The 16,949-nt window shown below is 39.0% G+C and overlaps 1 protein-coding gene across 2 annotated transcripts; it reads right to left on the reverse strand.

Moving 5' to 3' along the window:
* Nucleotides 1-1,369: 1,369 nt before the first annotated feature.
* Nucleotides 1,370-9,626, reverse strand: LOC147291329 (uncharacterized). 2 transcript variants are annotated; one of them, XM_086237605.1, is made up of 6 exons: nucleotides 9,491-9,626; nucleotides 9,252-9,373; nucleotides 7,039-7,171; nucleotides 5,855-6,099; nucleotides 4,670-4,841; nucleotides 1,370-2,468 (listed from the first exon to the last, which is right to left on the reverse strand). In XM_086237605.1, the coding sequence occupies exons 2-6, from the start codon at nucleotides 9,365-9,367 to the stop codon at nucleotides 2,274-2,276; spliced, it is 861 nt and encodes a 286-aa protein (XP_086093731.1). In that variant the 5' UTR covers nucleotides 9,368-9,373; nucleotides 9,491-9,626; the 3' UTR covers nucleotides 1,370-2,273. The 2 variants fall into 2 exon arrangements, with proteins under 2 accessions (XP_086093731.1, XP_086093733.1); XM_086237607.1 differs by lacking the exons at nucleotides 9,252-9,373; nucleotides 9,491-9,626 and adding an exon at nucleotides 7,760-7,832.
* Nucleotides 9,627-16,949: the final 7,323 nt, after the last annotated feature.

Genomic DNA, 16,949 nt, shown 5'->3' on the forward strand with positions numbered 1-16,949 from the left:
GGCTTTTGTGTTCTGTTGTTGCAGGTTCTATTTTGGGAGATGCTTGTCCTGAATATAGCTCGATATGTTTTTGTGTCAGCTCTTTCATTCTTCTCGTAAAATTTGCAAAGTGGATGTAGTATAATAGCTAGCTATATGCTTGCCTTGCCCTGATATCTGTCTCTGTTTCTTTGTATTATTTATTTTCCTTGCCCTTCAATCTGGCTTCATTTTGTATTCATGCCTTGTGTTTGGAGACCACACACATTATAGCGTAATAGACAGTGAGATGCAAAGATGGCAGGTCACTGATTTTGTTGTTTTAAATTCTATCTTTATTTTTTGGAATAGCCGTACAGATCAGGAAGTTGGAATTTGTACCAGTTGGTCTCTTGCTATATATATATATATATATATATATATATATATATATATTATTGCATGAGTGGTGATTGTACTTTATTTATTTTATCTTCTATTTTATGATACTTTTGATTTTTTGATTTTTTTCCTTTGGTGATCATTACATAGTAGCTCCTTGGTAGATTATTATCCCGGAGTCACCAATCATTGTTTTCTTGCATGTATTGGTTTTTTTGTGTTTCAAGTATTTTCTATGAAAAAAGCAAAATTTTAATAAATCCGGGATCGGGGTCGTCAAAATGGGATTAGCTAATCACCGGTGAACATAGTGGCACGTGTTTGAGGGAAACAGCTTTATGGGAATATCGTTAAGCATCTCCTACCTTCTTTTTCATCTTCCATGTTCCTTTACTTTTTTGGGCAACATGGAGTGACCAAAAATAAAAAGGTATGCAACATTTGTTTGAAGTTTCAACTTATAAAATGATAATATTTAAACCTGTTGTCGGAATTAGTGAAATAACAATGTTAATTATGTCATCTACCTCCTTATGAGAATGTAGAAGTTTAATGGGTACAAAGGTACATTACCAGGCACAAAAGTTTCTATTTATGATCGAGTTAAAATATCTTCCATTTACTGGAGCATTAAGTCAAATAGACAGCCAAAACATTTCTTGAAATTCTTTTTGGCGGTTTTACAGTGAAACACATGCATTTTTTTTATTTTTTTATTTTTTTTGAGTTGGAGGAGGAGGGATTCAAACTTGAGTGCAAAGTCGGCAATTCCATGACCCTTTCAACTAAACTACTCAATAACTGCAAATGAACGCAGGTTGAGTGACAATTTTTGGCTTATTTCAACATTTTAATTTTTTGGTGACATCTGAAGTGGTTTACCCTAATCCCTCCAAAACCCCTAGGCCACCTGAAAGATCTAAAATTAATTAACAATTGAAACATAGTAGCCCTGTGACTCGGAATTTGAGATGATTTTATGAACAAATTAAAAGCATTAACAGAGACGTCAATAATTTCTCAGGTTCCATTTATACGTCTTGCAATACCAACTACATTTTACTTCATCCATAAGAAAATCAGAAGGCCACCTCAAGAAACAAGAGGTTGCTTCTGTCAGTGCCCAAAAACAATAAAATATGCAACTGATTTCCATCAACCTTGAATTACAAGTGAATAACAGAAAACAAGCTTTACTTCTCAATACAATGGCACTACCTCAGTCACCAGACCCATCACCATACTTGACCAATATACATACTATAATATGTTGATGGGAGAGACTATAAACTTGATATGAAAGTAGTGCTACAGGGATTTTAATTTCTTCTGTACAAGACTTTTTTTATTTGATTTTACAGGAAACAAGACCCTTGTATTAATAAGGGAAGAGTGACAAGAAGATAACCCCACAAAGACAAGAAGACCAGAAACAGAGACGACCATATTACATTCAAAACATAGACGTACCAACTTCACCAAAATTCCCTCAGTGCGTCACTCCACCCCAATCAAGGAGTATTGCACAAAGAAGGGTGTCTCTAAAGCGTTTGGATAGGGAAGCACATCGAGCCTAAGAATCTAATCCTGTCCTAAATTAACTCCACTTATCTTAAATACACCACTCCGACCAAATACACCACAAATGAGCTATAACAGCACATCTCTGGAGCATAATCACTTTCCTTTTAGCCCCTATACTCCAAAAGTTCCCAGACAGCAACACATAACAGCTTCTAGGGCGCACCCACAACAACCCAAACACGATCAGCAGCTTCTACGCATAAAAATGCGGTCTGCACTCTCCCCCTCCACTTTTCACAACACACACCAATGTGGAGATAAGCACGCATTCTTCTATACAAGACTGATGAAAATGCTTTCTCCTGTTCATCAGCGCTTTAATGGTATAATCAACATGAACTCAAGGTATGATGTAGACAGGCTTTGTGTGAAACTGGAATAAGTTGCTCTACAGTTCTTGAGACAAATCCTACATTTGGAAGATGAAGACCTGCATGGTATTCCTTTTCATCAAACTCTGCCTGTTTTAATGTTCTCATGTAGCTCTCAGTAGCTGATCTTGGATGACCCCTTGCGATGGATACCTGTGATTTTATGGAAAACTGTTACATAAGCAGAAAAGTAATTGCCTCATGCCATATAAAAAATTTCAGTACTTCTATTTTAAAGAAAAAATGCTTATGTGCTAGGCACAGTCTTAATGCCTTGGGCCCTTGGCTCAGATGGTATGGAGCTGTAATACTTCAAGTATGCTTATTGAAAGGTCATGACATGTTTATGTATCTGGAATGGGAATGAGAAGGAACCGAAATCATGCATTCCCATTTAAAGTGTTTACTAACTATTTAGAATCAAATTGGAAATGATGCTGATTTCCACTGCAATATTTTCTAACTTTCAGGAACTGGAACCAAAACCAATCTGATTAAAGATTACCCATATGCAAAATAGTTATTACTTTTTTCAACTATTTATTAATAGAATATATCAAATGTCAAAAGCTATTTTACTAATAAAAGTAATAAAAGTCTACCACACTATTTTATGCCTTAGCCTTCTTTTACTTGATGTCTCTAAATTTAAGTTCCTATTTCATTCTAATCACTATTTAGATGAGGTATTGTTGTCTTCATTAAGGAATGTTTAATGTTTTCCATTTTGTATTTCACACTCTTTTTCAAATACTTAAGAAATCAATATTTATTTATTTAAGATCATGCATTGACATTGACAGTCTTTATGTTGATCATAAAGTGTTTAGGTGTAATTAATTTTAATCCAGCACTTTTTACAATCTTAACTACATTGTTTGTTTAACCTAAATTTATTTCAAATGCACACAAGTTCAAGCTCTTAGTATATGAGTTTATTTATGCTGACTATGGAAATAGGTTGACCAAATATGAAGCTGGTGGATCGGTATTCACATATCGATCTACCAGCCATTCCACCGAATCAAAATTTTCAAGAAAATTTTTGTGCAAACAGCATTTTTCAAAACATTTAAACCACAGATCATGGAAACATGAACACCAAGATTTTTTGGCCGGTTGCATGCATCCATGTTGTGACACCCATTGGTTGGACTTATTAACTCCACTATTATCAAACTGGGGTTTTCCGGGTTAACCAAAATACTCAAGGTCAGTTTTCATACTTGGGTTCATTGCCAACCCACTATAACCCCACTTCATCAGCATCCTTCAATCAAACACAAGTTACTGTCCTATAATATACCAGTTCCTCAAACCAAACTTCCTAAGCTACATATTTGAATCAGTGTGTGCATACTGTGTCTAGCTACAAAATTCATAGCAAGAATTTTGGCACAGACATAAAATAGAGAAATATACTTCAAAGGGAACTTACCCGCACACCCCACAATTCTATCTTTAACTGGTGAGGTGAGTTAAACTCACTGAACAAGCACTCTGTGACATAGCAGGCTCTCTCCAGTGGCTGGGTGAGGGGAAGCACCCCATCTCATTGAAAGCCTCTTGGAGGCTATGGGTTCTCCCCAAAATACCGAACTACCAGCTTTAAGAAAGAGCCATTGGGCTTAGCAACGGCTTTCTATGCGTTCAAATTTAATTCTGAAGTCTAGGTTGAACGAAGAATCTCAGTACATTAAAAAAACCTCAGGTGGAGCCTTTGCATTTTTAGGAGGTCTTGGCCAATCAGTAGGAAATCTAGGTTGACCAGGTCATTTTGGTCTCTCAGACCAATCCTTTGGTCTACTTCTGTCACGTGGCGGTCCCTAGAGGCCTTCCGTTGATGGATAAACAAAGAGCGTTCAATCATGGCTCATCCTTGGGTCTGAGATATTACTTATGAATTGAAAAAAGTCTGAGACTAATACAACCTAAGCCTAGGCCTAAGTCCAAGTCAAGAGACTTATACTAGTTTAGTCTCCGAACTTTAACCTAAACCAAGCTACTTGAAGTACTCTTAAGGTCGGATGACGCCTTGATCTTGTCTTGGATTTGTTTCACCTCCTTTAATATTAATGTCCTTGAGCCTCCAAGTTTCCCCATTTTCTTGATATCTTCATAACAAATTAACGCACATGTCCCTCCATATAGATGTTATCATTCAACACTTACAAGTCATGAAAGTTTCCAATCTACCAAGGCACTTGCATTACTTTTATTAAATACAGATGTATAGTCATACTTAATCACCAAAAAACTATGTAAACCTTGAAAATCAAAATGGCGCAGTGATATTTACCAAAAAAAACCAGAGCTCAATGAACACAAATAAAGAGAATTAAAAAGGGACTTACAAAATGTCTCTTTCCTAGCTCAAGAAGCCAAAACCTCCATTCTCTCATAGCCATCCCCTCAACATAAACAGAAATATTTGTCCAGTGACTGTGATGAAATTCCACTTTGTCTAGACCATAGGTCAATCCACTCCCTATTGCTTTGACATAAGCTTCTTTCAGACACCAATATCTACAAAACAGTTATAAATCATCAACTGCTCAAATCTTTGCACCTCTCCCCATTCTGCTTGTTTAAGACAACAAAGAATTCTATTTAACACTCCAATAAACACTTTTTATTTTTTCACACCCTAATGAATCACCGAAACATTCAACATGAACTAAAAAACTTGTATTGAAAGGTGTCTACTAAAATAGGGCTGCGATCCCAACAGATAAATACAGTTATAAATTATAATCAAGTCAAATTTGAAATCGAGTAACTGAACTACTAAACAATCCAGGTCTCAGGCAAGGTCTGCTGGCTATATCTAAAGAGAATCAAGACACTCAGAAAACTGCAACACTTTTATTAAAAGCCTGACAAAAAATAGTTACATGTGCTGAGCAAGATGTTGAAGCTACATCCGTAATTTTAAACTTATGGAAGATTATATACAATACCAATTCATGTTATATAAGTTATAAAATAAAGTCTTTCTTCCAGTTCTCTAGTGGACAATCAAGCTTTGTAGTAAGAGTCCAAGTACATAATTCTAAATGGTTTGAAAGTATATTGAGATATGACCATTAGACAAGGAAACAAGTAGGCTTTTGATTTTAGATGAAGGGTCTGTCTGGAAGTGCCCCTGTAGGAAGAACTTTTATACGGTAGTGCTTTTTATAAGCGCATAAAAAATCTCATTAGAAACCCAAGTACTTCTTGCTTATTCACTTGGAAGCACTTTCTTATAAAGCACTTGAAAGGTGCTTCTCCAGGAAGTACTAAAAGTGCTTCTATAACCGAAAATACACTTTTTGTCCATTTCTGTTAAACACTATAAAAAGTGCTTTTGGTTATTTGAAAGCGCCAAACAACCAAACACAAAAGAATGACAAGCTTTAAGAAACTTTACCATATAAAAGCATTGCAGTATGATTTTCCATCAAATGTCAGGAGCAAATTTAATGACCATGCTATGAATTTAAATTAAAATGAAACAATTCTAATTGGATCAACTAATAGATGAAAAACTAGGGTACCTGTAAAACTCAATCAGAATATCATCCGACGTCCCAGCATTGACTATATTATCCCATTCAAAACTTGAGAAGTATGAGCGGAAGTTTTGGATGAATGTTTTAACTGTCTCTTTATAAGGAATGACTATGGAAACAATGTCCACCCCCACAAGGCACAAAGGTTCAGATGCTATAGCCACAAAGTCACCATGATGTGATGCATTGAAATTAAAATTGGGAAAATCCATGCAAACTTCACCACATTCCTGAAAACAAAGACATTGAGCTTGGTATAGTGAACAAGAGATTATTGCTGGACGTGCAAAGCAAGCAAGCAAGGAAGGTACAATAAATGTGCTACAAAAACGAATTTCATATCATTTCTTGTACAAATGTAGGAATTAAAACTAAAGCAGAGAACAGATTTTTTAATAAATAAATGAATATACCATCTTTATCATTCTTATAAAGTCCCCAATTTTTCAGGGGCCAAGAAACTTTTCTTTTTTGCCCTTTTTTAATCAGTTACAACATTTGGGGGAGAGGGATTTGGACTTCGTTTTAAAGCTAATTAGATCATTAACCATCCCTTTGTCAATTTTATTTGAGAACTGAATTGCTAGTTTCACAACGAAACTAACTAAGAGGATGAAACATTTATGTTCAGGAACGAAAAACATTACATTCTTGTGAAGCTCTTGGAATTAATAGACCTTTGTAGTTTAAAATTTTAGAAAGCTCTCATGAAATTTACTTTATGAAAACGACATATGAAAAAACTATAATAATATAGAACATGATCAACTTATAAAATCCAGGGTATGATGAACTACAAGAACACTACATAATAAATAACAGAGATGCTACATAGCACATTCATCTCCTTTTTATACTATCCAACAAAACTCATGACAACAGTTAGGCCTAAAATATAGCCTAAAACATAGAGGAAAAAGGGATTTAGAATAATATAATGTACTACAAAATAAAATAAAATAATATTAATATAATATAAGAATAAAAATGCTTGGTATAAAGGAGCAACTCTATTTAAGTTCATATTCTTAAACTGTGTGAATTATGTTGAGTGATCCTCACATTGGTAAGTTTTTTAAAAGTGATGATAATATGTATTTCAGTCTTCATCTAAACCAATCTTAATCAAAAAAGAAAAACGAGAATTTGTAAGCTAAGTTTAGTCATACCAGATATGGTTTGCCATCCAAGGTGCGCTTGATGATAATTTCATCATATGGAATTGCCAACACTTCATAGACAAGAGCATACTGAAGCAACCGGCTCACAAGTGCCCGTTTCCTGTCTTCCATGTGTACAAATCTGCCAATGTCAAAATATAATGAAGGGTCATGGATTCTTGACAGAGCTACAATTCCTTGAAACTCAATAAATTCATAAACTTTTACTTGAGACAGTTAAGGAGATACAGTTCAGATACCATATGTTTTGTTGCTGAAAATTAAATGAAATATATAAACATTTCAACAAGCTGTAAGGATTAACCAAAAAAATATTATTTTCTTTCTTTGACGCTATTCAATCCCCAAAATACAATTTATTGCATACCAAAATCTTGTCAACCACCAAAAGAGCTTTAATACATAATTCGAAAGAATAGTTAAATCAACTTTAAGTATTGTCCCACGAGGCAAAGGGGTGTTGTAGGCTTGTAGCAGAGGAAGAATGTAAGATGCCATAAGTCATTTTTTAATTTATAGCCGGCTCAACAGATTGTAACAATTGTATTAGTTAGTAGCGGTTGGCAGTTGTATTTTAGCATATATTACGGACTTAGTTGTCATCTTTTGTGAAGACTGTTTGGAGGCATTAGCTGAAATAATTAGGGTATAAGATAACATACTTTTTAAATAATGAGGAAGGTTGAGCAGAGAGGGCTCAGAGTCTCACATATGCAGAATTGAAGAAGGCAAATGACCATGACTTCTATCAAGTGTCTCTATGTGCAGAAACGAGGGCTAGAACCTGTGTTACAATGATGAAGTCTTTACACCAGGCCACAAATGTAAAAATCAAAACTTGCATTTATTGGTGACGAAGGATGATGTAGAAGAATAGCCTGAAGGTAGCTGAGAAGAAATGGAACCTCTTCTTGAAAATGTTAGAGACAGATATGGAGATCTTGGTGCATGCCTTAGCTGGTAATGTCATTTGCAATACAATGAAGCTCAAAGGTATGGTGAAAAGAAGGCCTTTAACTATATTAGTTGACAGTGGAAGTACGCACAGTTTTTTGGGTCCTGAAGCTGCAACACAGGGTGGTTGTCAATTGATGCCTACAGCACAGCTTTTGGTAACTGTGGCTGATGACAATAAGCTAGTCTGCAAAAACAAATGTCCACATTTTAAATTGCTTATGCAACTGCAAGGACAAGAATTTAAGATGGAAATGTGAATTTTGCCGCTTGGGGTTGTGATATGGTTCTGGGAGTTGACTGGATAAGGCAGTAGAGACCAATATTCATGGATTAGAAAAAAAAAAAAAAAAAAAAAAAAAGGGAGTTTGGGATTGAATAAAGGAGGTAAGAATGTGATTCTGCAAGGGACAAAATATGAAGTTGCTCTGAAGATGATGGCTGGGAATTCATTACAAAAGTTTCTCAAGAGCTGCGACTAATGAGAATTAGATCAAATATCCTATTGCTCTTGCCGAGTTACTTGAGAAATTTAAAGATGTACAAAAAGCAGAAACAGAAAAGTTCGTGCAGGAAATGCTGAGATCAGGTGTTATCCAGCCTAGCCAAAGCCTATTTGCATCTCCCATCTTTCTTGCTAAGAAAAAATATCGCAGTTGGCGATTTTGTGTTAGACTATAGGAATTAAATGAAAACCATCAAGGATAAACTTCCTATTCCTGTCATTGACCAGCTCCAAGATGAACTGCATGGTGTGAAGGTCTTCTCTAAAATTGGTACAAGGCCCAGAAATCATCGCATCAGAATGGGTGAAGGGGACATTTACAAGACTGCCTTCCGGACTCATCAAGGTCATTTTGAGTTCACAGTATGCCACTAGAGCTTACTAAAGATCCTGAAACTTTCCAAAGCCTTGATGAATGACATATTTACGCCTTACTTGCGTAAATTTGTTTTGGTATTCGTACTCAGTTTCTTTCTTTTCTTTTGAAACAAATAAAAGAGGCATATAACACTACCGAGTGCTAAAGTAATTATGGCAAAAGCCTTATCAATACAGATTAAAAATAATTTCACAATTGCAAGTGCCCAGCTTGGTTCATCTATGTTACTCGCACCAAGATTGTAGACTATTCATTTATTTCATCAGTATTGTGTTTTTCCTTTCTGGGTTTTCTTGGAATCCAAACAAAAGAGCAAATAAATAAATAAAAAAGACAGAGAGAGAGAGAGAGAGGAAGGAAAACCTGGTGACGGAGGATTGCTCAAATGGAGGAAGAACAGAGAGAGCAAAGGAGAAGTCTTGGGGAGACGGGTCCCACTCTGATATGTCCACAACCCATCTCTGGACCCCCCTCTCCATCAGTACCTACCAAACAAGAAAAGCTCAGAGTGAGTGAGAGAGGTCACTCACAGAGTCACAGTTAAAGGCTATATAGCCTTATATATATACATATAATATAGATTGTTGAAGGAAAAGCCATACAAGTTACAAGAAGAACATGCTCTGTTTTTATAGTTTCTATTGAATATGCAAAGCTATTCTTTGGTTTTGTAGCTGAATACTATTTCTTGCGGTTTTTCCTTTGACACTTGTGGTGGCGTTGTCTGCAATGTTATGGTTTTCGCTCGCACAGACTCTTCCTTCCTTCCTTCGACCAAAAAAAATAGAGGGATGCTATTTGCATGTTCTTAAATTTCTTTTTGTACACCCCTTTTGAAAAAAAAAAAAAAAAATTCAAGAAAAAAGACCATTTGGCCCTCCCCTCACCCACACACCCCATCCCCATCTCCCTCTCCTGTACACACCCCATCCCCATCTCCCCCCCCCCCCCGTACACACCTCATCCATCCCCATCCCACCGTCGAAGCCCACCCCCCACCCCCCACCCTTTCTATTCGGCCTGCCCCACTCTCTCTCCTCCCTCTTACCCCGCCGACCACCGCACCCCCTTCCCTCTTGCCACCTCCCCCTCCTCCCCGCATGCACCACCCACTCTCTCTCCTTCCCTCTTACCCCGCCGACCACCGCACCCCCCCTTCCCTCTTGCCACCTCCCAATCTGTCCTCCCCCTCCTCCCCGCATGCACCACCGCCCAAGCAGACAGCCAAAAATTAAAAAAAAAAAAAAAATTGCAGCGGGTTCGGCGGACCAGTGCCGAACCCGGTGGTTTTGTTCGACAGGTACCCGCCAAATAGAATAGGATTGTTTGGTGGGTACCTACTGAACGAAACCACCAAGTTCGGCACTGGTCCGCCGAACCCGTTGCAGTTTTTTTGTGGGTGTGGGTGTGGGTGGCTGGCCGGTAAGGGGTGTTCTGGGGAGTGATGGCTGGCATCTGGGGAGTATTTTCCGACCGGTGGGGTGACTGGTGGTGGCCGGAGGAGGGAGAGGGAAAGAGAGAGAGTGGGGTGGGTCGGGGCTGGGGTTGGGTTTCGGGGAGAGAGAAAGATGAGGGGATGGGGGTGCGGTGGTCGGCGGGGTAAGAGGGAAGGAGAGAGAGTGGGGCGAGCCGGGGTTGGGGTGGTCAACGGGGGTGGGGTGTGTGCCGGAGAGAGGAGAGGTGGGGATAGGGTGTGTGGGTGAGGGGGTGTGTATGGGGGGGGGGGGAGATGGGGATGGGGTGTGTGATTTTTGGGTGTGTGTGTGTTTTTTTTTTTTTTTTTCTGTTTAGGAAGAGTGTGCAAAAAGAAAAATGGATGGGGTGTGTGGGTGAGGGGAGGGCCAAATGGTCTTTTCCCTTGAGTTTTTTTTTTTTCTTTTTTAAGAAAGGGTGTGCAAAGAGAAGAAAAGGGTGTGCAAATAGCAGCCTTCAAAAAATAAGAGGGCTGCTATTTGCACACCCCTAAATTTCTTTTTACACACCCTTTCTAAAAAAAAATAAAAAAGATCAAAGGGAAGAGACTCTTCTCTCCTTCTCTCACCCAAAGTGCAATTCCATTTTCTCTCTTCCATCAACAGAAAAAAAAAAAAAAAAAAAAAAAAAACACACATACCAGCTGACCAACCCATTTCCCTCCCTCACCCCGACCAAAAAAACACACACACCAGCCCCGATCTTAAGAAAGAGGAGAGTGGTCCGATCTCCCAACTCCGCCGGAAACGGAATCAACGCCGGCGTGGTGCTTTTGGTTTTCGCGCCGTCGCTGGTTTTCTGGGTGGTTGGCGAGTGTGGAGAGGAAGAGGGAAGAGAGAGGAAGTGTTTGGTGGGTGTTTCGTCGCCTGGTTCGCCGGCGAACGCCACCGGGCTGAGGAGATCGAGTTGTAGCAAACGTTCGGTGGGTGGCTGCCGAAGGAAACTGCCGGTTTCGGCAGATGGCTGCCGAACAAACCCGCCGATTTCGGCGGATGACTGCCGAACGGCCTGCGAGCTGGGCAGAGCTGTCGGGCATTGGGGCTGTGCGAGCTTGGCATGGTGGTGGGCGCGGGAAGGGTGGTGCAGCTGGGAGGAGAGAGAGAATGAGAGGGTGGTGCAGCAGGGTGGCGCATGCAGGGAAGGTGATGGTGCTGCGCGGGTGTGTGTTGACAGAGAAAGAGAGAGAGGGATGAGGTGTGTGAGTGTGTAATGAAAGGAGGGTATTTTGGTAATGGTTAGGTGTGTGTTGAGAGGTTTTGAATTTGAGATGAGTGTGTGGGGTGTGTAGGAGAAAAAAAGAGAAAAAGGATGTGCAAAAAGAAATTTAGGGGTGTGCAAATAGCAGCCCTAAAAAGCAAACAGACTTCCTCACGATCATACAATATATGCGCATAAAACTCTTCGGCCATTAGATATTTCCAACCGTTGAGATTACAACCCAAATTATTTATTGGGTAAATTACAATTTAATACCTCAACTTTACTTTGGATTTCAAGTTAGTACCTCAAGTTCAAAAAATTACAATTTCATGCCTCAACTTTTATTTTGTTTCAAGTTAATACCTCAATTAGATTTTATGTCAATAGGTCGTTATCTTTAATGACGTGGTAGAGATATGTTTGTCTTTTCATCCTAATTTTGTCCACTTAAACTCGAATTAGCCACCTAAGTTGCTACATGTAAAAAAAATATTTTAATATTTTAAAAAACTCTAAATCATTTAAACAAAAAAAAAATTTATCAAAAACAAAAATCTGCAAACCCACCATCTCTTTCCCCAACTCCTTCACTCTCTCTGCAACTTTCTCTCCCCGCCCAGCTGTCTTCCTCCCCCCTCTCCCTTCTCCCTCGCCCCCAAACCCTCCTCCTCCCTACCCTTCCCCGCGTCCACCTCCCCCTGCGTCTACCTCCCCTCGTCAGCCACCTCCTTACCCTGTCCCGGCCCCATCGCACACCCCACCCGAGAAAATTCTCTAACTAAATCTCTAAACACTTGAACATTTGCATATATGTGCCCCAAAACAAAATTAGGGTTCTTCATGTCAACATCTGGCCTGAAGTCAACAAACTTAGGCAGTTTTCTGTTCTCAATCCATTCTCCATCATCTTCACTTTCAGAGTGATCTGGAGTCCTCAACTCCTCATCAACAGTACTATCTGATGGCACATCATTATCCAAAGGAAAGTCAGGGTCAACATCTACCTCATCAAGGTCTACATAACTCTCATAGATCCTTTGGTCTTCTTTCAACAATCTTAGCTCCTCATCACTCTGCTCATAGAACTCATCTATAAAATCAGGGTCCTCATCATCATCTTCATCACTTTCAGATTCATTGTCTGCATCACCAGTTTCATTATCCACCACTTGGTGTTTGCCTTTGCGCCTTTTCTCTCTCTCAAAGTGTCCACTCTCATCTTCCACTCCATCTGGTGCTATGTTTGACTCAACACCCTCAACACCTCCATTTGAAACATTTTCTGCTGTATGCAGTTCAGGTGCATTTTCACCATTGCATTCTTCTAATTGCACATCATTCTCCTCATTATCCTCAGTTTCCTCATCAGCTCCAGCAACCTCATTCTCCTCAGTTTCCTCATCAGCTCTAGCAATCTCATTCTCCTCATCCTCCTCATCCTCTGCTAGTTCAATTACTAAATGCTGCAAGTTGTTATCCTCTATGAAATCATTGGAGTGCTTAAAGTAGATGGCCATCTCTGTACGCCTTCCAACTGGAATTCTACCAATGGCATCGAGCACCATACTATCACTTACTAACTGCTTAGCCTCTAACTGTTGAGCCTCAATATTCTCCAACACCTAGTAACTCACACCCTGCTTGTAACCTAGTATTTTTGCCATGCCATCCAACTCTAATAGAGACACAAAGTCTACACACACGTGGTCAAAGTATGTAAGATGACCACCAACATATCTCCATGCATTCACCATTTTCATTAGATCACCACCATGATATACCTTTAAACTAACTTCATCTTCATTAACTAAAAACATAAAACAAAACACCAACACATTAACTATAACTACTGCAAGCAGCTACAACTATAATAAGTACACAGCAACCAAGCTAACTAAAAAATTCCTACCAACCCAATCAACATTCAATATCATTAATTATCGGGACTACATCTGATTTTTATATTTAAGTGCACATGGAGACAAAATAACAAGATATAACAATAATTTCTACATGAAAAATGACTAACAAAATAGTTGTAAAGGGACCACACCCAAACAGAAACAAAAAGCATAAAAAAATCCATGACTTTATTGAATCACACCCAAACCGATAGCATAAAGGCATAGAAAAGCCCTATCCTTTTTTCAAATCACACCCACACAACACAGAAAAATCATAAAAAACCATATTTTTTCAAATCACCCCACACATCATAGAAAAAGCCAAAACATCAACATAAACAAAACCCTAGATAGATTTGGTCCACTTACTTTCCTCTGGTTCAGGTGCACCACATTTTCTTGAGAATCGTCATTCTCAGATTCGATTCTCTGCCTTAATCGAATCTCTGGGGTGATGTACTCTCTGGTTGATTCTCTGCCTTTATCGAAACTCTGGGGTGATGTACTCACTCTTGACTTTACTCTTTCTACCAAACAACCAAAGTTACTTTACAACCCTAAATCCCAACTACCTTTAATCAATTCAGCCATAAAAAATTCCAACTTTTCATCTTCTACTGAGTGCTGGCTCAGCCCTGGCCAACTGGACTCCAACGTGGCACTCTGGGGCCCACAATGGATGAGTAGACCTTCATGTGGCACTAATGTGGCTGAAAAGACGATATTACCCACGCCACCTCAGCATTTCAGATGGAGATAAGGATGGAGTTGACGGAATAGGGCAATTTGGGACACAGACATAAAGTTCAGGGGGTTATGTGAGATAAAAAAATTTAAGGGGATAAATTGAGACTAAACCTTAAAGTCAGGTGCCAAATGTGCAAATAAGCCTTATAGTTTCTATTGAATATGCAAAGCTATTCTTTGGTTTTTTAGCTGAACACTATTTCTTGCGGTTTTTCTTTGACTCTTGTGGTGGCACTGTCTGCAATGTTATGGTTTTCGCTCGCACAGACTCTTCCTCACTTCGACCAAAAAAACAAAATAGACTTCTTCATGATCATACAATATATGCGCATAAAACTCTTCGGCCGTTGGATATTTCCAACCGTTGAGATTACAACCCAAATTATTTATTGGGTAAATTACAATTTAATACCTTAACTTTACATCGGATTTCAAGTTACCTCAAGTTAAAAAAATTACAATTTCATGCCTCAACTTTTATTTTGTTTCAAGTTAATACCTCGATTAGATTTTATGTCAATAGGCCATTATCTTTGATGACATGGCAGAGATATGTTTGTCTTTTCACCCTAATTTTGTCCACTTGAACTCGAATTAGCCACCTAAGTTGCCACATGTAAAAAAAAATATTTTAATATTTAAAAAAACTCTAATCATTTAAACAAAAAAAAAATTTTTTTTGTCAAAAACAAAAATCTTCAAACCCACCATCTCTCTCCCTAACTCCTTCACTCTCTCTGCAACTTTCTCTCCCCGGCCAGCTGTCTTCCTCCCCCCTCTCCCTCCTCCCCCGCCCCCAAACCCTCTTCCTCCCTACCCTTCCCCGCGTCCACCTCCCCCCCACGTCTACCTCCTCTCGTCAGCCACCCCCTCACCCTGTCCCGACCCCATCGCACACTCCACCCGAGCAACCCCCACCTAAACTAGCATCTTCTTCACCACTCTCCCCCCACCAAGCACCACCAACCCCTCCACGCCCCTTTCCCCCCACCCAGAACCACCAATTCCCTCCACGCCCATCTCCCCTAGCCCAACCCAACCCAGCCCGACCCACCCCTTTCCTTTTCTCTTCCCTGACTACTGCAACTCTTTCTCTCTGGCAAGTTTGACCGGCATTTTAAGGTTAGTTGCAGTGGACGATGGCAGCGATGCTGGGCAGTGGAGGATCGCAGCCACGCTAGTGTTTTAAGGCCGGTTGCAGTGGAGGATCGCAGCGCCGTTGGGCAGTTTCCGGCCATGTCACGGCGTCGAACTCACTGGGCTTTCACCCCCTCGGCACGACAAATCCCTTGGCACCTTCAATTTGTTCATTCGAGCTGCTACGACACCTTCCAAAGTCTGGGTTTTTTTTGTTGTCAAGATCTGGGTATTTTGGTTTTATTCTTGAGTATGTGAATTGGTATTGTTTTCTTAGTTTTATTCTTGGATCTCTAAAACAGATGTTGTTGAAGATGGTCTTGTTGTGTTGCAGGCGGGTTTAGGCTGGGGATGGCAGGGGTTGCTGGGCGAGATGACAAGGGTTGTGGACTACTAGGGCGCCGAATAGTCGGGAATGGTTGGCAATGGAGTAGGTGTGGTCCGGGTGAGGGAGGAGGTTCTCGACCGGTGGCCAGAGAGGGGGAAGGAGGTTGGTAGGTTGGGTGGCCGACGGGGGAGGCGATCGGAGGAAGGTTGAGGGCTGCAGGGTTGCTAGGCTCTCAGCCTTCTTTTTGTTTTTTGGTTTTTTTTTTGTTTCTTTATTTTTTTATTCAATTATTTATTTTTTATATTTTTAATCATTTTAAAAGTTTAATTGAGTTTTTTTATTAATTTATGTCCACCTGACTATTTTTAAAAGTCAAGTCAATATGACACATCAATACTCAACGGACTTTCTAATGGTCAAACTAACGAAGGTATCAAATTGACACGAATTCGAAGTTGAGGCATGAAATTGTAATTTTTTAAACTTAAGGTACTAACTTGAAATTCGAGATAAAGTTGAGGTATTAAATTATTTACCCTTATTTATTTATGCTAAAAAAAATAAGAGTGTCGACTGCTTGTAGTTGTTACGGTATAATCAACGTCTCCCCCTTATAATGTGGATTTCTTTATTATTCTTAAAATAAAGGGTTAAATACAAAAATGGTCCATAAACTTTACAGTGAATCTCAATTTAGTCCATTAACTATAAAAGTGTCAGTTTGGTCCACAAATTTTTCAAGTTGTATCAAACCAGTATAAACGTTAACTTCTATCGAAAAGTGATCATGTGCACAACAAGTGACCACATTGTCAGAGGTATTTCAGTCCGTTCATCACATTTTCATGTGACCAATTCCGTTAATTTTTGGATGAAAGTTAGCGCTTGTATTGTTTTGGTACAAATTGAAAAGTTTATGGATCAAATTGACACTTTTTATAATTAGTGGACCAAATTGAGATTCACTGTAAAGTTCGTAGACCATTTTTGTATTTAACCCTAAAATAAATATAACATGTGTTATTTAGCAAAGAGATTCTTAAAACTAGGGGTGTCCCCAACTCAGATTTTAAAGAAGTTTAATGGATTTTAAAATTCATAGAATCTATCAAAATCCAAAAAAATTGGGTGAAATTCTTATGAAATTTGTTATGTGTAAAAAATACATTCAAATCCAACCAAATCCATCCAAATCCATTAAAATTCTTCACTTAATGAAATTCATGACTTTTTGAGGACATCTGAATTTTATTGGAATACATTAAAATCTGA

This window comes from Dryas octopetala, chromosome 3 (assembly GCF_963921425.1).
Source record: "Dryas octopetala chromosome 3, drDryOcto1.1, whole genome shotgun sequence".
Taxonomy (NCBI): Eukaryota; Viridiplantae; Streptophyta; class Magnoliopsida; order Rosales; family Rosaceae; genus Dryas; species Dryas octopetala.